This window comes from Phocoena sinus, chromosome 6 (genome assembly GCF_008692025.1).
Source record: "Phocoena sinus isolate mPhoSin1 chromosome 6, mPhoSin1.pri, whole genome shotgun sequence".
In the NCBI taxonomy this organism is placed as follows: domain Eukaryota; kingdom Metazoa; phylum Chordata; class Mammalia; order Artiodactyla; family Phocoenidae; genus Phocoena; species Phocoena sinus.
Window position 1 is genome coordinate 12,614,787 of NC_045768.1, and position 22,755 is coordinate 12,637,541.

The 22,755-nt window shown below is 50.8% G+C and overlaps 1 protein-coding gene and 1 long non-coding RNA gene across 10 annotated transcripts in view; both read left to right on the top strand.

Annotated features, from left to right (window-relative positions):
- Positions 1-456: 456 nt before the first annotated feature.
- Positions 457-7,006, top strand: LOC116755076. The gene is made up of 3 exons (XR_004350227.1): positions 457-4,118; positions 5,670-5,753; positions 5,864-7,006. It is a non-coding gene; the product is annotated as an uncharacterized LOC116755076 (long non-coding RNA).
- Positions 7,007-16,050: 9,044 nt separating this feature from the next.
- Positions 16,051-22,755, top strand: part of TTLL11 (tubulin tyrosine ligase like 11) — a 264,739-nt gene continuing 258,034 nt past the window's right edge. For 8 of the 9 annotated variants that reach the window (XR_004350519.1, XM_032636281.1, XM_032636276.1 and 5 more), the window contains exon 1: positions 16,108-16,674. Coding sequence is in view for 8 of the 9 variants with exons in the window: in XM_032636281.1 (XP_032492172.1) it covers positions 16,246-16,674 (429 nt within the window). In the remaining variant the exon portion in view is untranslated. Of the gene's footprint in view, positions 16,675-22,755 lie in introns of all 9 variants that reach the window. The other variant, XM_032636284.1, reaches the window with a different exon arrangement.

Here is a 22,755-nt window from a genome sequence, read left to right on the forward strand (position 1 = left end):
CATTTCGGAGAAAGTAGTGATTTTTCAATCCTTTAGCTCAGGCAGTCTCTGGTTTTGGTGGAACAGGTGACAAAAAATGAAAGAGGAAGAATGAGAGAGAAACAGAGTCTGAGGCAGAAAAAAGACAGATACAGACACACAGAGAGACACAGAGCAAGAGAGAGATAAGTAGATAGGACCATTGCAAAACATGCAGAGACAGAGAGAGACATACACAAGGATGCAGAGGAATGTGGGATGGGGCGGGGCATGGGGACACAGCAAAAGAGGGGGCAGGGAGATGAAAAGGGAACCCCAGCAGAGAGAGGCAGAGGAGAACTGCCAGCTGTTGCGTCACTACCCCAGCTGAGATGTGAACCGCGCCCAGGATGCGCAGGTCAAGACCATGCCGGGGCCTTTGCCTGTGAGTGTGTTGGGGGGTGGTGGAGGCTGCCCTCTCCTCTCTGTAGAGCTGAGCCAGCTCCTCCCTCTTTATACATCTCTTCCCCATCAGGGCTCTCTATGCTCCAGGATGGCCCCGCTGAGATTTGAAGATGGAGATAGCCATTGAGTTCCCCAAATCTCCTGCATTGTGCATTTACTGAGCACCTACTGTTTGCTGGCCACTGTGCCAGCATCGCCTCCCCAAGCCCTCTGAACCACTTCACCAGGAACCTGAGGCTCAGAGAGGTTAGGCTGCTGGCTCAAGGTCACACAGGAAGTATGCCCTGAGATAAAAATTCAGATCTGCCTGTGATGATCCAAGGATTTTTTTTCTCACTGCCCCCTTCATCCTCCAACTCCGTGGTTTTAAAACGCCTGTGCCTCAGAATGTGCTTCAGTTTGTCCCAGTATTTTTAGAAATTTTCTTCCTCCCCCTTCTCCCAGGTTTGGTTGGAAAAGGAAGGGAGCATGGAGGGGGCAGAGATGGGTTCAGAGGGGGTCTCCTCTGCCTCCCAAATTTCATCTGGATCCTTCCGTGGAAGCCTGGCAGTTCCCCAGGCACCCCTCCCTCCCTCCCCGCAGTCCCCTGGCCTCTTAAGAAGCTGGAGGAACAATTGCTAATCAGCTTCCGAGAGAGCCTGGGGAATAAATGGAGGAGCGCCTGGATTGCTGGCAGCTGGCCGCCTCCCCGCACGGCAGCCCTGGCGCTGGTGCCTCGCTCCCCTTCTCAATTCCAGCTTTGCCTCCTTCTGACTGGTTTTCTCAGGTCTCGTCAAGGTTCTTCCTTGACACGATGAAGCCACAGGGATTGAGAGATGTCCCCTGCCTGACATACCCCCTTCCTTCACTCACCTCCTCCCAGGTGAGGCCCTCATAATGCTCATTATGTTTTCATCTCTGAGCCTTTGCACACTCTACTACTTCTGCATGGACAGCCCTCCTCTGGCTGGCAAACTCCTATCCACCTTCTAAGATCCAGCTTACACGTCACCTCCTCTAGGAAGCCCTCCTAGGCCTTTCCCGCTCCTCCAAGACAAACTCCCTCCTCTGGGCTCCCATAGCAGCCCACACTGCAATATTCATGGCACAGTCCTTCTCCCCAGTGCCCAAGGCAGGACGTGGCCATGTGGGCAGTCGGTACGGCAGCGTGATGTGTGGGAAGAGTACTGGAAGTGGAGTCCAGGGGGTCTAGTCATGGCTCTGACTCATAATGGGGCAAATACTAACTTGAGCTGTTTCTCTGACCTGCCTTTTTTTTTTTGCGGTACGTGGGCCTCTCACTGTTGCGGCCTCTCCCGTTGCGGAGCATAGGCTTCGGACGCGCAGGCTCAGCGGCCATGGCTCACGGGCCCAGCCACTCCGCAGCATGTGGGATCTTCCCGGACCGGGGCACAAACCCGCGTCCCCTGCGTCGGCAGGCGGACTCTCAACCACAGCGCCACCGGGAAGCCCTGAGCTGCCTGTATACCTCCCAGTCCTCCTCCTCCAGGTCTCAGCTTCTCTGTCGCTTCCTTGTGCAGACTCCTCTGACCCTCCCCTCATCTACCCTCCTCATCCCACGAGGAGTGACTCATTCGGTGTCCCTGGGCTCCTCTAGGGCAGTGGCCCTGAACTGCGTGGGCACCAGTGCATCCCCATACCTGGTGCACGATGCATTCATGCCTTCATCATGGAATGAATGAATGAATGGACGAGTGACTAGAACCTCAGGCTTCTCATCTGTAAAATGGGGATAGTAGTGATTCTGCCCTCCCATTGGCTAAAATCAAAGTTTGCTTTTCACCAGCTCTCAGTACTCACCTCTCCTGTGACTGTAAATGTTGACTGAAGGGAACCCAGCTCCCCCGAGGTTGTTCTAACGGGATTCTTGCAGGCCCAACACCTGGAGGCTGTCTTGGAGGAGCAGCCTGAGTGCTGGTGGGGTGGGGGTGGGGATGCAGAGGGGCCGGAAGATTGGTAGAGTCAGGCTGGAGGTATAGGCCCAAGAGCCAGACTGGCAGCTCTCCCCTTCACAGCTCCAAACTCCAGACGGAGCTCCAAGTCATAGCTGCCGATGGAGAAAGAGAAGGGTGGACGAGGGCCACACGAGATCAGCAGAAAGGCTGGACTGCGGCCTGTACACGCTGGTAGAGCAGCTAGAGCTCCCCCAGACCCAGGGCATCACAGTGCAGCCCCTCTGTCTCCTGTGTTCTCTCTCCCCCACTAGCCTGTGAGCTCCAGAGCACGGGGTGGGGGGTGGGGCCCGGAGATTCTGCTCAGCTTGCGACCCCGGCTTCAAGCCCAGCATGCAGTAGGGAGTCAGCACAGCTTTACTGAATGAAAGAACGGAAACAAAAGCCGAGAATGACGGACACCTGGAAAGCTGAGTGCCGGTGATGGGCCAGCATCCTTGGGTTGGAAGACGGGTCGGGTGGTGGAGTCTGAGCCCTGCTCCTACGTGGGCCCCAGGGTGGCCCGTGGCCCAGGGCTGCTGCCGCCAAGAGGAACTCCATCCTCCCTGCCAAATCTGACCTGGCCCTGACAGTACGAGTAGCATATGAAGTGGGAGTCAGGAACCAAGAGTATCCCCAACGGTCAGTATAATACAAATATTAATATGCCACTAAGTCACATTTGCAGGACGCTTTGTGTTTTATTCACATTTCCTCATTTGGTAAGAACTATTCAAGGTAGGCACGGTTGTTCCCACTTAACAGATGAAGGAACTGAGGCTCTGGGGATAACAGCTGTGATGGTGTAGCCCAGGCCTGTGGTGGCGCAGACTTGGCCCCAATCCGGGGGCCCCAATCCTCTTGCCAGGCCTGGGGCTTCCCTTCTCCCTGCTTCTGTGGCAGCTGTGGCCCGGTGCTCAGTCTGGGGTGTTGGGTTTTTCTGGGTGGGGCTCTTTCTGCTGAGTTATTCCTGTGGACTCCAGCCAGAGGAGGGCTTGGGGCGGGCCAGGTGGCAGGAGTGGTGGCAGCTGTGGCCAGTGGCATCAGCCCAACTGAATTTGAACTCAGGCTCCACTGCTAACGGCATGAGCCCGGGCAGGTTGTGCAACCCAGGCCGGCTGCAGGCCCCCCATCTGTCTGCTGGGGATGAGAACAGGGTCTCTGCCCTTTGCCCAGGCAGCTCCCTCCTCCAGGAACACCCTTCCCACCTTGCCCACCCGGGTGTGAGCTTAGATGCCAGTCCTGTGGGCAGCTTTTCCTGGCCGTCATTTCAGACTGACCCCTACCTCCCTCCCCGGTGTCCTGGAAATCCGTACTTCCTGTCCTCAGCTCTGTGGGGTTTGCCGTGCGCTGGCACCGCGCTGGGCTCGGAGGGTGTGACACAGGGCCCTGTTCCCAGGAGCTTGCTCACACACTCGGGGAGAGGCTGACATTAAAATGCAAGGTCAAGGGCTGCCCTGGTGATGCAGTTGGGAGTCCGCCTGCCAATGCAGGGGATAAGGGTTCGAGCCCTGGTCCGGGAGGATCTCACATGCCACCGAGCGGCTGGGCCCGTCCGCCACGGCTACTAAGCCTGCGCTCTAGAGCCCGTGAGCCGCAGCTGCTGAACCCGCGCGCCGCGACTGCTGGGGCCTGTGCGCCTAGAGCCCACGATGCGCGACAGGAGAGGCCACCGCGGTGAGAGGCCTGCGCACCTCGGTGAAGAGCGACCCCCGTGTGCAGCGGCGGAGACCCAGTGCAGCCAAAACTAAATAAATAAAATGCGTAAGTTTAAAAAAAGGGGGGAGGAAAAAAATGCAACGTCAAGTGTGACTAGGATGACGAGAGCGCCAGGGTGGGAGCCACTCTGGTGCTCAGGGGCGGCTGCCCCGAGGAGGGGACTTCTGTGAAGAGGCCTGGAGACGAGTGGATTTGGCCTGAGGAGGAAACTAGGTGTGTCAAGGCCTTGAGGTGAGAGAAAGAGCCCGGCACAGCACAGCACGTGGGAGGGGCTGCGGCCTTCACGGGGGCTGAAGCAAAGTGAGGACTTCGAGGCAGGGGGTGGGGCCAGATGGCCCAGGGCGCGTGGTCACCCTGAGGTGCTCCTGCGGACACGGGGGTGGCCACGTGAGCTCGGGGTCCTCAACAGTCCTTGCTCAGAAGCCACTTGAAGACTGGAAGCAGGGGCAGCCCCAGGGCGGGGGCAGCTGGGCGTGGACGTGGGTCTGGGGTGCAGCCTTGCCAGCCACTGAGGCCACCACCATCCAGGTGTGATGGGTCCTGGATGAGACCCCCAGACCTGGCCATCGAAGGCCTCAGCTCAGAGGAAGCCCAGTTCACGCCCTGATCTTGGAAGGGAGGGGCAGTGTTGGCCAGGGTCCTTCTGAAAATGAGCCTGAAGCCCGGGATAGCAGGTGGGGCAGAGCTGGTGTCGGCAGAGCAGGCTGCAGGGAGATGGCACTAGGTGGAGCCTGGAACGGCTGCCCCGGCCCTGCCCACTCTATTTTTGGAGGGTGAGGTGGGTAAGGTCCCTGCTGCCGTGTCACACGGGCCTGCACGGAGGTCCCAGCTGCTCCCGTGACTGGCTCTGAGACACTTGTCAAGTAAGTAGCTTAGCTTTCCTATTGGCAAAACGGGGATGGTCTCAGTGCCCACCTCCCAGGGCTCGAGGGAAGATTCAGTGACGTAGAGCAAGTCAGTCACGTAGTTCGCGCAGCACCTGGCATGTGAGAGGTGCTCACAAACGTCACCTGTCGCTGTGACTCAGACACGGGTCTGCTCTCAGGAGCTCACAGCCTCTCCAGGGGAGGCTGCCCCGCCAGGAATAAGCCTGAGATCAGGGCAGAAGAGGAGATGAGGGTGCACCCTTCTGACTTAGTGGATGCAGACAAAGAGGATGTGCAGGCAGGGTGGGCTTTCTGGAGGTGGCAGACTTGAAGCTCAGCCTTGAAGGACTGATGGGATTCCCACAGGCAGACACTGCTGGAGGCATCCCATGAGACCTGAACTGTGATCTCTGGGGGCCGGTGTGGGCGAGAGGATTTGTCCGAGCCTCCAGCCAAGCCCCTCTCCCCTCTGCCCCTCCCGAGCCAACCCCTCCCCAACAGGAGGAAGAGAGAAGGCTTGCCAGGCGCAGGGGGCCGCGTGGGGTGGTGCTTGGGGGGCACAGTGCGCCGTGTCCGTGGACATCAAGACGGGGGCGGGTGGTGCAGAGCTGACTGGGAGGCGCCCCAGGTCGCCCCTGTCTGTGGGAGTTGGTGGGGAGGGGCTTCTTCCCTCTGCCCTCAGCCTTCCCCCAGCCCTGGCCCCCCCTCCCCTCCCTCCTGGCTCTTTCAGATTCTCCTTGGCCTGGAGCTGAAGAGGGCTCCGGCAAGTCTCTATTCTTGGGCCTTAACTCTGGGGTCTCACAATCTAATAAAAGTGAGTAAAAGCACATAGTTTACTCACTCAGTGAATGGTTATCCTGGGCCTGGCCTTTTGGTAAGAATGCTACCTGGATTATCTGGGTTAATCCTCAACAATTTTCTCAGTCCCATTTTACAGGCAGAAAACTGAGGCTAGAAGATGCGTCTGTCCCCCTGCCCCTCGGCGTCCCTTTGGAGGTCGGCAGCCAGTGTTGAAGTCCCCCCACCTCCTCCAGACTCCTCAGCCACACCTGCTTTCCCCTCTCCTCCCGTCCCGTCTCCCACGGGCTTTCCCAGCCCACCAGCGCACACCCCCGCGGCCCCTGGGGTCCCCTCTCTCACACCCACCACCAAAGGGCTCCACTGGGGGAAGAAACACAGACCAGGAAAAGTTGAAGGCAGGGACAATACTTGGCAACCCCGACGTGCAGGCCTAACGTTGTCGTGACATAAGTGGAAATTTAGTCTGGGAGACTTCTCGGCTGGCCCTCCTGACAATCCACACTTAACCTGTCCCAAACTGACTCACTGTCGTCCCCCAAGCCCGATTCTGTTTCTGGCCCATTTTAGTGAATGACGCCTCCATCCCTGAGTCGGGCAGCCTGGGGACAGGCTGGGAATCACCCCAATTTGCTTTCTCACTCGCCTCCCCAGTTTCCTTACAGACATCTCTAGGTCCGCCCCCTTCTCTCTGTTCCCACAGTTCCAAACTATGCCAACGCTCGGAACAGTGCCTGGTATGTAGTAGGTGTTCAGTGAAAATTCCCTGAATGAATGAACAGGTGGGGTCTTGCCAGCTGCCCGCAGACTCTCTCCCTCGAATCCATTCTCCACTCAGCAGCCAAAGTGACACGTGGGCCACGTCAGCCAACCCCATCCTGCTCTGGTTCCAAACCCTCAGTGTCCTCCACCTGCCACTGAGTGCAGGATGGTGTTCACTCCCGCCTCCTGGCTCACAAGACCCTGAACGGCTGGCCACGTCCACCTCCCCAGCGCCCTCTCCCCACACTGTGCTGTAAATGGAGATGTTCCAGCCGTCACATGGTGTGCGTAGGCAGCCGACAGCGCCAGGCTTTTCCATGCTTTTATCTTTGCACATGCCGAGCCCTCTGGCCGGAAGTCATCCCAGACTCCACCCTATCTGAACTACCTGCTTCAAAAGCTGGACCCAGCAATCCCACTACTGGACACATACCCTGAGAAAACCATAAGTCAAAAAGAGTCATGTACCACAATGTTCATTGCAGCTCTATTTACAATAGCCAGGACATGGAGGCAACCTAAGTGTCCATCGACAGATGAATGGATAAAGAAGATGTGGCACATATATACAATGGAATATTACTCAGCCATAAAAGGAAACAAAATTGAGTTATTTGTAGTGAGATGAATGGACCTAGAGTCTGTCATACAGAGTGAAGTAAGTCAGAAAGAGAAAAACAAATACCGTATGCTAACACATATATATGGAATCTAAAAAAAAAAAATGGTCATGAGGAACCTAGGGGCAAGATGGGAATAAAGACGCAGACCTACTAGAGAATGGACTTGAGGACACGGGGAAGGGGATGGGTAAGCTGGGACAAAGTGAGAGAGTGGTAGTGTATATATGGACATATATACACTACCAAATGTAAAATAGATAGCTAGTGGGAAGCAGTCGCATAGCACAGGGAAATCAGCTCGGTGCTTTGTGACCAGCTAGAAGGGTGGGAGGGAGGGAGACACAAGAGGGAAGAGATATGGGGATACATGTATATGTAAAACTGATCCACTTTGTTATAAAGCAGAAACTAACACACCCTTGTAAAGCAATTATACTACAATAAAAATGTTTAAAAATATAAATAAAGTTCATCCTGGTGAAAAGGCTCAACTTGACCACCTTGCATGCCTCCCTTGTACAGCACTTCAAACTCTGCTGTTACGTATGGATGCGCCTGGCCCCTCAACGCACGGGCTGCATCCCCAGGACCTTGTTTTATTCATCTGTGTGTGGAAGGAAGGAGTGAAGGAAGTTTCTCAGCGTCAGTTAAACCTGAGGCACAAAGGCAGCCAAGTCCAGGTACCTGAGCAGGCATCCTGTACATTGACCTTGACCACGAGAAGGTCACTCTTCCAGCTATTCGCTGATACATGATAAATGACCCTAAAGCAAAATTGCTTAAAATAATGGCAATTTATTGTTTTTCCTGGTCTGAGGGTTGACCGGGCTCTGCAAAGAAGTTCTTCTGCCCGTGCAGTGTAGCTGAGGTCACTCAGTGGCTGCATTCAGCTGGGAGCGCAGCTGGCGCTGGGACTTCTCATCCTTGGCGGCCTCTCCATGTGGCCTCTCATCTCTCTACAGGGCATCTTGACGGCATGGCTCTGGCTTCCATCGGGGACCACTCCAGGGTGACCAGTCCTAGTGTGTAAGACCCTCTTAGGGGTCACATCACCCTTTCTAACATTTCATTGGCCAGAGCAGGTCATATGTCCATTACCTGGGCTGCTTCATTGGGGTCATCCATGTAACTGTCCACCACGGTCATGCTTCCTTTTGTAGAAATGGCCCTAAGTACAACTGAGAACGCTCTCTACCTGTCAGTTCAAGGCAAGCTGAGTTAGTTGAAGACAGTTTGAAGTGGCTTCTGATCCTCTTGCTTTGAATCTAAGGCTTGGCCAGAGTTGGGGCCTGTCCCATTCATCTAGGCTTGGTCTGCAGGTGAGGCCGTCAGGGAGACACCCAGCCCCAACCTCCATGTGGAGCATCTACCTTACCCTTGGGAGCCTGGGTCTTTGAGAACAGCCCCCTCCCATGGGACACCTGTCACTAAAGCCAGTAGAAAATGGAATGATACTCTTTGTTTACTACCAGGATGGAGGACAGAAGGGGGTTCCCCTCAATGGAGGGCTTTGCTGCTTGGAGAGGGCAGGTGAGAAGAATCTTCCCCCTGCTTCCCCACTCCCCATCTGCCCCTTCCTCATTTCACTTTCTCTTTCCCCATTTCTGATTCAGGGACTTAGGCTAAGTGACCTTTAAGACCCCTTCCAACATCCATGTTTATTCTTCCATCATCATCCATCCTTTTGGCATCAGGTTATTCTTTATTTATGAGTGCCTAGCACGTACCTGGGCACTTTATCTGCCCTCACCCTGAAGCCCCTGGAGGCCACTGAGCTACCTGAGTTTCACACACTGTCCTTTAAAGTGTGGTTCTGGGACCTGGGGCTCATCACCCTGGTCCCTATCTGAGGTGGTTGTCATGAGACAGTTCACTAAACATTTCCAGCTGTCCTCCCTTATCACATGGGAGGGCCGCCTGTCTTCTCTGACTCTGATGTTATGCTTACTCTTGTCAATGTGTACGAGCAGAACCTTCATGCATCACTTTCAAGTGAAGCTTTAAAAGCCAGTGTGTAAGTCACCATGTCCCCTTTCTTCCCACCCATGGTGGTCATAGAAGCACATGGTAAAATGGAGCTTCTGATAGACTATGAACTTGAGTGACTACTATGTCCAGAGCCGCTGCCCTGGATGTGTGGTGAGTGAGAATTAGACTTTTCTGTTAAGTCACTGAGATTTGGGGAATGTTTGTTACTGCAGCATAACATAGCCTATGCTGACTGATACCTACACTCAGGTTCAACACAAGAGACCACAGGGCTGCTGCAATCACTTGTCTAGCCCTCATAACCAGCCTTTTTGGAAAATGGCAAAACATTTTTCAAGCTCTTTCAACATCCATTTGATAAATTCCATGGAAGTCAATATGGGTCTTGGTGGTTAATTGGTTATGGAGGGGTGGGGGAAATGGAGGAGCAAGGCTCCAAAAACAGAAGGAAATCCCCTCCCTTAATTCACCCCTAAACCAACCAGGAGAAGGATTTCTTCTCACATTAGGCTATTTGGGAACATCAGGGATTTATTTTTCCCCTTCCTCTCTCCCACACTCCTTCCTTCTTCCCTCCCTCCATCACTCCCTTCCTTCTTCCCTTCCTTCCTTCCTTCCTTCCTTCCTTCTTTCCCTCCTTCCCTCCCTCCCTCCATTCTTTCTTATTTACTTTCTTTCTTTCTTTTCTTTCATCTTTTTTAAAACGTTGCTTTCCAAAGTTGGGTTAAGATGGAATTCTTGGTAGTGTTTTTTTTTTTTTTTTTTTTTTTCCTAGTAGAACTCCACTGATACACTTCAACAGGCCCCACTTCCTGACTGGGGTGAGGCATCTTGATTGCATACAGATGATTGCTTTATAAAATATTTTAAAACCCTGACAGCTCTCCAAAAGAGAAGACTGTTGTTAGAAGAGTGCAATGGCTTTCAATTTCTCTTGACCTTTAAGGAAAAGTAATTTGAAATGTGGTGTTTATTTTCTGCCTGCACCGAGCACTTGAAGAATGCAAGATGGCATCATGTTTTCAGTTATGTTATTTCCTGCTTAGAGCTTCACAAACCTGGCCGTTATTCTATTACCTACAGATAGAATCTCTTCGTCTCCAGGGGGCCGGCATGAGAGTCCAACAAGGGAAGCAGGAAGTCCATTCTCTAGGTTTCACGCTGATGGCACAGATGCATGGTGCATGGAGCCGGGACACCAAGACTCAGCATTTCCACACCATCTTCTTCACCAATTTATTAAAATGTCATAATTTTTATGAGCATCCTGGCCAACCTCCTCACTTGGCATGGGGCAAATGGAAGCCCAGAGGGCACAAGGCCAGGCCAGGGCCTCTCAGTGGGTTAGGACCTACCAGGAGATGACAGCATGATAGAATGGTGGAATGCAAAGAACTCGGGCTTAGCGCTGGTTGCGCTGAACTTTGGACTTCAGCTCTGTCACTTACTCACTATGTGATTCTTGTCTCAGCTTCAGTTCCCTCACCTCTAAAATGGGAACCGTAATGATCATCAACACTCATAGACCACTACGTGCAGGAAGTCTATTTCAACTTAGTTTTTACAACTGCACTCTGAGATAGGTTCTATTTTCACCCCACTTTTTTTTTTTTTTGCGGTACGCGGGCCTCTCACTGTTGTGGCCTCTCCCGTTGCGGAGCACAGGCTCCGGACGCGCAGGCTCAGCGGCCATGGCTTACAGGCCCAGCTGCACCATGGCATGTGGGATCTTCCCGGACCGGGGCACGAACCCACATCCCCTGTATGGGCAGGTGGACTCTCAACCACTGCGCCACCAGGAAATCCCCTATTTTCACCCCACTTTTTAGATGAGGAAACTAGAGGCCAGAGGAGTTATAAGACTTGCCTGAGGTCACAAAGAAGAACACAAACTCCAACCCAGCCATGTGGGGAAGATTGTACTTTTCTCCTTGGAGAGTTGCTTGGGAGAATTAAAATGCTAGAATACACAACAGGGCTTGACATACAGGTGTGCTCAGTGAAGAATGGCTATTATTGTCATTCAAAAAGATACCACCTATTTGAGAAACAGTCGACCCAGAACTGCACATGAAGCCTTTTGCTCGCTCATTAAGAATGATCACTCCAGGGGGCTTCCCTGGTGGCACAGCGGTTAGGAGTCTGCCTGCCAGTGCAGGGGACACGGGTTCGAGCCCTGGTCCGGGAAGGTCCCACATGCCGCGGAGCAACTAAGCCCGTGCGCCACAACTACTGAGCCTGCGCTCTGGAGCCCGTGCTCCGCAACAAGAGACGCCACCGCAATGAAGAGTAGCCCCCACTCGCTGCAACTAGAGAAAACCCACCTGAAGCAACAAAGACCCAACGCAGCCAAAAATAAATAAAAATTTAAAAAAAAAAAAAAAAAAAAACCCTTAGAATCATTAAAAAAAAAAAAAAAAAAAAAAAAAAAAAGAATGATCACTCCAGGGATTCCAGTGCTCCCAGAAGCCCTATCACACCTTGTCTAAGGAGAGGAGATTTTGGATCTGAGCCTTAAGAATAAACAGCTCACTTAGCAGACAGGGCCAGTGGGAGGACGCACCAGGCAGAGCGAGAAACTTTGGCAAAAGCCTACGAGGTGCAGAAGTGTGTGTGGTCGCAAGTGGAGCGGGGTGGGAGCTGCTGGGTACTATTCAGGTGCTTGTTGCCGGGGGACCTCCCCTGCCCTGCCCCTCATCCTCCTTCAGCCTCTTCAAAAACCGGACCTCACGCGCCACCTGGTGGCGTCCTCTGATGCTAACAGGGCAGAACCTACCAACGGGAGTAAAAGCTGCCCACACCCCTGTCCCCTGTCCCTTCCTGTCCCTTTCCCCGGAAATGGGCTTGCTATAAAAGTGACAGAACAACAATCAAGAAACATTTTTTATTTAAAAATTACATTTTTCCAGTTATCAAAACAATGCATGGTCATTGTAGAAAATTGGGAAAATACGGAAAAGTTTAAAAATAGTCTCCCTCAATTCCATCACCCAGAGTAACCACTATTAATATACCGGCATATTTGAACCCAGAGATTTTCTCTGCATGTAATTTTCATGTAATCCACATATGCTGAGAATTAGTGTGTACATATATTTAGGTATAAATACATATACGTATATATGGACTCAGTTATGTTTAAACATACGTGGCTTATTTTTGTGAACAAAGGGCTTGGTGTGAGGGGTAGTGTGGGTGTTGGGAGCTGGGTGCTAGTGTCAGATCACCCTGAGTCTGAATCCTGTCTTTGCCTTTACAAACTGTGTGACTCCAGCAAGTGACTTCTCTTCTCTGAGCAGCGATTTCCTTCACCATCTGTAAAATGTGGCGAATAACGGGATTTATCCCAGGGCCGCTGAGAAGCTTAAATGACACAACGTGTGCAAAATGCTTAGTACAGTGGCTGGGACGGAGAGGTTTCTGACTGATATTAGGTTACCACGGAAAGCTTAGTCTGCCTTTCTGATTCGTAGCAGAAACCTCTAGAAATGGGATGAATTTCTGGGTCCAAAGGTAGGAAGAGCCTCCAGGTCGATACAGTTTGCCAAAACCAAGAGGGAAAATTTCAACCAAGATCGCATGTCTCCAGCACCACAGCTGTTCTCACTTGTCTCTATCTTCTTCCAGGTCCTGTTTATGCAGTACAGTCTTCAAGCGTTGTGGTTACGATGCTTGCACCAGTTCGCTAATGTTACATCACCAGGATACTGTTTATCCTAAGCGGCTAAAGCTGTCGTTGACATTTGCTATAATTTGCATATGTATTTTCTTATTATTGAATATCTGAGTTTAATTTTTAATTCATTTGCTTGCTCATTTATTCATTTGTTTGTTTGTTTATTCATTCATTAGCAAATTCATTCATTCAAGAAATGGTTATTGAATGCCTACTGTCTACCAGGCACTGACTGGGTGTTGGGATATGGTCAACTAGAACAGGACACTCCTTACTTTTGGCACTTGGACTCTGGTGAGACAGACCGTTATAAGTAAACAAACAAGTAAAACTCTGACTATAAGCTGTGGTGAGTGTGTGAAGGAAAATGTGAGGCCTACTTCTTTATACATTTGTGTATTTTGGGAGGTGGTCCTGGTCCCTGATTCTCACCTGCTCTTTGCTCCGCAACAGCCGTAACTAAGCTCCCCTGTGAGGAGTCCCATGTGGGGTTGGATTTTCCACCAGCACATTTTAGAATTTCCTGAGAAGTCAGAGGTCAGCACAGCATTCAAAGACCTGACAGGGAGCTCCAATGGGCCTCGCCTCCTGTTCACCCTTCCTCTAAGGCTTGTGTCTCCACCAGTCTAGTCTGCTAGAAAAGATTATCCCCCCTTTTTTACAGGACTAATAAATTTTAGTTTTTTCTTCCAGTTTTACTGATATAATTTACATAAGCAGTGTATAAGTTTAAGGTGTGTACAACATAATGATCCGATTTACATACATCACAAAGTGTTGATCACAGTAAGTTTACTGGACATCCATCATCCTGTATAGGTACAAAATTAAAGAAATAGAAAAAAAATTTTTTCTTGTGATGAGAACTCAGGATTTACCCTCTTAACAACTTTCATATATGACATACATTGGTGTTAATTATATTCGTCACGTTGAATGTTACATCCGTAGTACTTATTTATCTTATAACTGGAAGTTTGTTATCTTTTGACTGCCTTCGTCCAATTTCCCCTCCGCCAAACCCTTTACCTTTCCCCTCGTCCCACCTCTGGTAACCAGAAATCTGTCCTCTTTTTCTATGAATTTGTTTGTTTTTGAAGTATAATTGAATTACAACACTATGTTAGTTCCTGGTACACAACTTAGTGGTTTGATATTTCTATACATTTCAAGCTGATCATAATTTATCCCCTTCTCAAATTTACTTGTACTGTACCTTTTCCTCACCTCCCTCTCAGTACAGGGCTTCCTTCAGCCCTGGGAGCCTTTGAACCAATCAGCAAAGGTGCTCCTTTCTGGTGGACAAAGCCTCAATGGGTGAGGCTAGGCAGGCAGAGTACAAGTTGGATTTCAGCCCCTTTCAGGCCCCATGGGTCAACTGCATGACTGTACACGCTGCCGTGCCCACAGCCTCTGGAATGACCACCCCACCTACTTTCTTTCTTTCTTTTTTTTTTTTAATAAATTTATTTATTTATTTTATTTTTGGCTGCGTCGGGTTTTTGTTGATGCACGCAGGCTTTCTCTAGTTGTGGCGAGTGGGGGCTATTCTTCGTTGCGGTGCGTGGGCTTCTCATTGCGGTGGCTTCTCTTGTTGCGGAGCACGGGCTCTAGGCGCACGGGCTTCAGTAGCTGTGGAGCACAGGCTCCGCAGTTGTGGCTCGCAGGCTCTAAAGAGCAGGCTCAGTAGCTGTGGCGCACGGGCTTAGTTGCTCCGCGGCATGTAGGGATTTTCCCGGACCAGGGCTCAAACCCATTTCCCCTGCATTGGCAGGCAGATTCTTAACCACTGAGCCATCAGGGAAGTTCCCCCACCTACTTTCTATCTAGCTGATTCTTACTCCATCTTGAAGACTCAGTTTATATTCTATCTCTTATATGAAGTTTTATCTAGCTTTATAATTTACAGTAAATCCTCCATTCGTGGAACTCCTAATTTTTCTTTTTACTCTTTGCCTCATTTGACACTTAACTGCATACTGCCTTGTGATTCCTCTCGTTTTCCTCTCTTGTATCATTATCTCATCTGCAGAGTGTGGCAAAGTTCACCAGTGTGGGCTGTCACAGCTACTGTCCTCAGTGTGGGGTGCTCTATCCTCCCAACCCCATTCCCCGAAAGAACAAATATGGTTCCCTAAGGTGAGAAGGGGAAGCCCTCTCCTTGGGTCGGCTTTAAAAATATACGGCAACCCAAAAGAATAGAGAGCAGGGACTCAAATAGGTATTTGTGTACTCATGTTCATAGCAGCATCATTCGCAATAGCCAACAGGTGGAAACAACCCAAATGTCCACTGTCAGATGAACTGATACGATGTGGTCCATGCACACCATGGAACGTTATTGTGCCCTACAAAGGAATGAAATTCTGATAATGCTACAACATGGATGAACCATGAAGGCATTAGGCTGAGTGAATAAGCTAGACACAAAGGGACAAATATTGTATGATTCCACTTCTATGAGGTAATTAATCCAATTCATATAGACAGAAAGGAGAACGGGTAGTTCACGGGCTGGGGGAGGGCGGACGGGAGTTAAGAGTTTAACGGGTACAGTTTCAGTTTGAGAAGATGAAAAAGTTCAGGAGACGAATGGTGGTGATGGTTGCACAACAGTGCGAATGTATTAACGCCATTGAAGGCTATTCCTAAAAATGGTTAAAATGATACATTTTATGTTACGTGTATCTTACCATAATTTTTAATATGAAAAGGGTTGGTTAATGTCAACTCAACCGCGAATCTGCAAGCTTCTCCACGGCCTCTCTATGCCATTGGGAGCTCCCTGAGAACGGGGAAACGTGTCTCCCCTCTCAGTCTGGGGCTCTCCCAGGACCAGAAAGGGATTTCCTCAAACGGGGAGCTAATCCTTGAGAGTTTGGACTTGTCACGTCCATCATCAGACTGAGGTGCTTCCTGATGGTGGAGCTGCCTAGAACGGGTGAGGCGGTGCCTCCTCCAACAGACCGGGAGTTATCCCAGTGAGTGTGTACGGGGTGGGGGAAAGTGGGCTTCGTGTTTGAAATTGTTGTCTCTCCGGCCCAGCCCCTGGGCTCACGAGCCCCGCAAGCGCCCAACGGCTTTCTGCCCTCAAGCTCACCTCCAGCCTCTCCCCTCCAAACTCCGCGGGCTCAGAACGCCGGCGGGTTGTCCGGCTGGGCGGACAGAGGCCGCTTCCGCCCTCTTCCAAGATGGCCGCCTCCTCTGCGACGGTCACGGACACGTGAGCACCCTCGCCTATGAGGTCGCCGGGGCTGGGTCGGCGATTGTCCCTTCCCGGGCCCCGCCCCGAGTCGGCGACTGCCCTTGTCAACCGGAGCCTGAGAAATCATGGCAACTGGCTCGGGCTCGGAGCGCGTGGCAGCTGCGGCAGCGGCGGCAGTTTGGTCGCGGGCCGGGGCGGCGGAGCGGCGGCGGCGGCGGCGGCAGCACTGGCGCTGGCACCGGCCCTGAGCACCATGCTGCGGGGCAGACCCGAGAGAGAGCTGGCGGCCTGGTGGGAGGCGGAGGCCGTGGCCGCGGCCAAAGCGCATGCGGCGAAGGAACAGGTCCGCGTGGACCCGGGCTCAGCCGGGGAGCCGGAGCGCAAGGCGGGGGAGGAGCAGCCCAAAGAGCCGACCCCGGCGCAGCCCCGCGCGGCCGAGGAGGGCGACGCCCGCGTCCCACCGCGGCCGCCGCCCACGCTGCCCATGTACCAGGCGAAGCCGATGTCGGCGCAGGGCCTCTACCCGTACGGGAAGTCCAGGAGCAAGGGCCGTAGCTGCAAGCGGAGCTCGGACCGGTCCGAGGAGTACTGCCCTCCGCGGCCTGTCACCGTGGACAGCTCCAAGGCCAGGACCTCCCTGGACGCCCTGAAGATCAGCATTCGCCAGCTCAAGTGGAAGGAGGTGAGGCCCGGCCCGGCCGCGTGGGCACAGGGGGGTGGACTGGACGACCTCAGAGGAGACGGACGGCCCAGGCCAGGTCTGAGGGCCGAGCTCCTGCTGTGCGCCACGCTTGTCAGCCGCAAACTGCTCATCCTTCAAAGTCTAGCCCCCAAGTCACTTCCTCAAGACGGCTCTAGACCCCTCCAGGTCAAGTTAGCCACTCCCTCCTCTAGCTCCCCTGCAGCTCCGCTCCAGCTCCATGGTCTCCAGCCATCAGCGCTGGCCTTCCCACATGGTAGATATTTGTTTATATGTCTGCCCCCTCCACCAGTTTTTGAGTCCCCGGAGGCCTGGATCCCCTCTCTGTCTTTCACTTCTTCCTTAAGTTATATTTGTTTAGCATTTACTGGGTGACCCTTGGGGCGGTTGAACCGTTTGTACTTTGGAGGCAGGCAGACTAGGGTCTGAGCACCCTGCCACTTAGCTCTGTGACCTTGAGCAAGTTGCTTCACCTCTTCAGCCTATTTCCTTCTCTGTAAAGTGAGGCTAATAAAACCTATCTCATAGTTTTCTTAGTATTAGAAGACTCGCCGCTTATTGTAGTAGAGCCCAAGTGTGCAACAAATGGTAACTAACCTTACCACTACTCCTCTCTCTCTTCCACCATCACTATCACCATCACATCACCATTAGCATCGTTGTCGTCAGTGTAGGCACTGTGTTTTATGTTTCAAGGCTTGGCTTATAGCAGGTGTCAGGAAGTGGTGGGTGAAAGGGTGAATGAAGGAGTGGGTTATTTGTCCCTGAACTCATTTTAGACCCGTTGGGGGCTGGGATGAAGCACCAGTGACATCCAGAGATATCTGTTGCAGTTGGCAGAGTGGATAAAGCCATTTGACTTTATTTGCAGCACCTAAGGTTATTGAATGTGCTTTTGGGAGTGTCAGGATTGTGGTTTGGGGTAGTCGAATCTGGAGGCTTGGACCCAGATGGTCTGCTGATGGCATAGGATCTGTAGCAGGCAACACGAGGACGCAGGTCCTTAGCCCTGGGTCTTAGCTATGGTAGAAGTTCAGGAATGGTTTAATGAAGTTGGAACATGCAGAGAGATGGCCACAGAAAGGATTGATGAGGTCAGAGGGTTGATATCGCAGCAGAAGGGGTCGTGTGGTTTGGAGGGCAGTCAAGAATCAGGCAGGGCAGACTTCCAAGTAGGGAGGTGTTAGCCATTGCGAAGTCTGATTCCAGGGGTCAGGGCCCCCCAGCCTTGGGGCTTGGGGTTCAGGGGAGGACTTTGATGCTTATGAAACCTGGAGAGAGTGAGGGAGGCTCCCAGTACTAGGTGTCTGGGTTTCGGGACAGGGTCCCAGGTCCAGACCAGAGATATGTGGACCAGAACAAGATAAAGCTGGAGAGCTTATCAGTACTATAGTCCTAATGAAGGGAGGATCCAGGAACTGAGACCAGGCCACAGAATTAAAGAAGGCTGATTGACCCAAGCCTGTGCTTAGCTTAGCCCTGGGGAGGAGAGAGACGCAAAACTGGCCAGATCTCAAGTGATGGAGCCACACGGACTCAGAAATCAGCAATCACACGTGCTGGGCCGACTTCATTCACTCATTCCGTAGGTGTCCGTAGTGGCCACTATGGATGCTGGGCCCTGCGAATCAAAGATGCTTAAGATGTAACCCTTGCCTTCAAGGACCTCCAAGTTCAGTAGGAGGTAAGACACAAGTAAAGAAATCATTGCAGTAGTTACAGGGCCTTTGCTACTGCTTCTTGAAATGCTCTTTTCCCAGCTATTGGCATGGCTTACTCTGTTACTTCAGATCTCTGATCAAATACCACTTCCTTGGAGAGGCCTTCCCCCAATATCCCTCCACTCGTCTTTTTTTTTTTTTTTTTCATAGCACTGAACTCTAGTGACATTATATTTTGTATTGTTTATTGTCTGTTTCCCTCAGTAGAATGTAAGCTCCACGAGGGCAGGGGCCTTTATTTTATTTACTGCCGTATCCTCAGGTGCTCGGCACATAGAGGTGTTGATTGGATGAACACCTTATGGGATGAGCGTTTCTCTCTCTGTGTAAATGCATACATGGTATAGGAGATAGAGGTGGGCCATGTCAGGGCCAGGTACTGGAGGAGAGAGCCCTGAGCTGAGTTCTGAGTGCTGAGAATGAGTTGGCATTATTTAGGGGTCGTCGACTTTGGCTCCCTGGCCGAGGGAGTGGGATGGACCAAGCAGAGGTGCATTTGGGGCTTCGCAGGTAGTTCAGTAGGTCTGAGTCATAGAGTGGGGGGCAGAATGGTGAGAGAGGGGGCAGGAGGGGTGAGCGGGGGTCAGATCGTGTGCTACACTGTGGAATGTGGATTTTTTTGGAAGCCTACATGAGCCAGTACAGAATCTTAAGCGTCTTCTGTTTATCTGCTGTGCTACTTTGGCAAGTGAGTTAAATTCTTTAGGCCTCAGTTTGCCTGTCTGTCAAATGGGGTTGGGTTGGTGGTTCCCAGTCTCCTTACTGCTGTAGCCACATAATGGTAACGTGAGTCTGTGTGTGGCCCTTGCACAGGTGAACCCGGTGGGGTGAGCAGTTTACGGGGTGCTACCTGTAACTGCCTCCTCCAGCCCCAATCCTGCCTGTTCTGCTCAGAAAGCATGTTGGCATGTACGTGGAGATGCTCATTCTAGTATATTTTAAAACATAATTCACTCACAAGACTTCACTATTAGACATGTGATTATTTACGTAGTCACGCTTCCCTATTCGTCTGTGAGGTCCCGAGGACAGGAGTGGTGTCTGACTTGTGTCCCTGATGCCCAGCAGATGGCGGGTGATCCGTAAATGAATGAATAATTGACTTGCAGCAGAGCTCACATCTCATCTTGACACCATAGAATGTGGAGTTTGAAAAGTGCCAGACTGGGTAAACTTTGAAGCTCCTTCCAGCTTTAAACCATGGTCATGGTATTCTTAGTACCTACCACAAAATTGGCTGCATGACAAGAAACATCTATGTAAACTGGGTACTAACAAAATGTAAGCACAGCCTCCCCAGGCCTCAGTTTCCCCATCTGTTACAGGGGTGCTGTTGGAAAAGGTCACCTCTAGCGCTCAGCACTGATATTCTAGGAGCAGGAAGTCTGCTGGGGGCTGGGTTGTAAGGAACTGAGCTACAGTGTCCCTTGTATGTCATGCTGTGCTGTCACTGCAGGATTTGGGAGTCCCTAGCTGGCTGGCTTTGGCAGGGGTTGGGCAGCAGCCCAGGCAAGAAATAAGGTTACGAGCACCAACCAGTGTGAAAGCTCTGTGTCTCCTTTTGCGAGTGAGTGGTGAGGGGCTCCACCATCGGGCTGTTCAGCAGGGCAGCGCTGAGCCAGCATGGGAGTTCAGACGTTTGCTCAGCTGCAGGGCACAATCTCCCTTCTTTCTCCACTTTACTCTTTTCTGCACACGCTTGATGACAATGACGGTAACAGTGATAATGAACAGCAGCTATGATGAAGCCTTCCACAGCTCTTCCCCCGTGCCAGGCGCTCTTCTAAGTGCTTTACATATAGCCAAGGAGTTGATTCTCCCAACAACCAATAAAGTAAATGCCCTTTTGTCTCCATTTTACGCAGGAGGAAATCGAAGTACACAGAAGTTAACGTATTCCAGGTCCGACAGCTGGTAAGGGGCAGAGCTAGCATTTGAAACAGGTTTCCACTTGAAACCAGCCTCCCATTCTGTGCCCTTCCCACTGCTCCCTGCTGGCTGATACTGGCGGACCCTGGGTCAGGGGTGGCATAGACATGGCAAGTCCCTCCTCGCCCTCCAGGGATAGACATGCATACAGACAATTGCAGTCCAGCCTGGGAGTTGAGTGGGTAAATGGCATTCCATACAGAATAGGAGCAGAGGCAGGGAGACCCGGTTTTATATGCAGGATGGGGTGATGGTGGCTTAGAGAGCGTGTGCAGAGCAGAGAGAGATGAAGAAGGAGCCAGGTTGGAGGACGTCGAAGGCCATGCTGAGAGGCTTGCACTTCTGGCTGAATATAATCTCAGATTCTTGCCATATATAGACCGAGCTTCCCATGACCACTCTGTCAGTCTCAAGGGCCCCATGCCAGCTCTCTGAAACGATTCAGTTGTCAGTTGTAACTCCAGTCAGGTCTAATGCAATGGTGCCCACCATGCTAAATTTGTTTCTCAAAGGACTGTTGACAAATGTTAGCTCTGTAAACTTGTAGGTAAGACGAAAGTTTATTCTAGAAGAGCAAAATCATGTTTATAGAGTCACCGTGAAGTTGCAACGTGAGAGGGATGGTTCCTGGCTCATAGTAGATGCTCAATAAATATGTACGGAATTGTATGGTCCTCTTACAACCGTGTGAGCCTCTCTCCCCGTCTCCTGTATATTCTTTTTGCAGTTCTGACACCCTCATTAGAGAAAACCTTAGGGAAAAGACACCACGGAGGATAGATGCCACTGTTGTTGTGAGCTGCCCTCCTTGGAGATGTCGGTTGTGTACTTGTGCACAGTGGTTCCATGGACACCAGCTAACGTGAACGAGGGCACTGAGAGATTTGATAGAGGGACCTTTGTTGATAGTAGTTGGCGTAAGCCCCATCCCAAGATCTATTACAGTGTGAACTCTTTGTCTGAGAGTGTCAAAATCAAGTGCTGTTTTCTGAAATGTATCCAGCCTTTCTTCAGAACATATATATATATACTTATGCTATCATCCTATTTATAACTTGTACTGTGTTAGTTACTGTTTATGAAATATCATATTATGTGCTAGGCATCGTTCTACGTGCTTTATACTCATTAAAACTTGTGTAAAATGTTTATTATGGATTATTTTATTTAATCCTCACAGCAACCCTCTGAAGTGGATCCCCTTATCATTTCCAATTTACAGATGAGGAAACTGAGATTGAGAGGAGGTTAGTTCAGGGCTGAGCCCAAGTTCACACAGGTAACAAGTGGCCGAGCCATCCAGGGCCTGTGCTTGTAGCCAGTATGCAATCCTATACTGTCTTCTTTGCTAATCCTTTGCTAAAATCCACCCTGCAAGGAGTTACTCTATTTTCATTATTCCCAGGTAACAATTGAAGAAACTGAATTGGGCACAGCAAGTAAGTGGGAGGGTCAGGGTTCAAAGAGTCTGTCTTGTTCCCAAGCCCACTTTTCAGTATGTTTTATCATCCTCCACTTCTTAGCCCTCCAATTCCTCATCTGACTCATAACTCTGAAATGGCAGTGGTGTCACTTAGAACCAGGAGGGTGACATTGCAAACAGGACTTAAAGTAAAACACATTGAAACATATCCTGCCTGTCAGAGGGAGCATTTGGTGTCTGCACCTTGCAAATCCTATCTCATCGCTGCCCACGAGGGAGAAGAGATTCTGGTGCATTTGACTTGCCGAGTGGCCTTGCTCCTCTGCAGGATGTGAGCCTGCTGCATGAACTGCTGTGTCTCAGACTCTTCGGGGAAGAAGGCAGATTAGAAAATGAAGAATTGTGTAGTTTAACATTCCTCCCTTTCTCATTTTAATGATAGTCATCGCGAGATTTACTTTCCATTTTTTGAAAACAGCATTACCTTTAGGGACGGTTTATAGCCTACTCCATCAAATGTTCGCCTTCAATAGACACGTTATTTTAACGCCTAGTCCACTAGGATTTTTCCTTTGCAAGTTAAGCTTGTCACACCGTAAAAACCACAATTCACTGCCACTCTTATACAATATATATAATAGCTTCATGAATCCACACTAATGCCTTAGAGCCCTTTAAAAGACAGTAAATTCCAGGAGCTCATATTCGAGTTCTATAACTACTACAAATAAAAATATGGGTTTTTAAGCAGGTGTTAAAATTGTTAGAGTGGTTTTCTGTGTTATATAAACACGCCCTCTGTTGTAAATAGCCTCGATTTTCTTAGCATTCTGGATTCTGGTTTTGTATCAGCAGAAGTTGAGTGCAAAAATTCAGTCATACATTTTCTTTTTCTTTTAAATCTGTTCCTTGAAAAGAACATATTGTAAAAGTAATTGGCCACTCTTTTAAGTGGCTTCTCTAGAGTGAAAGTATTGTGTTCTGGAGCTA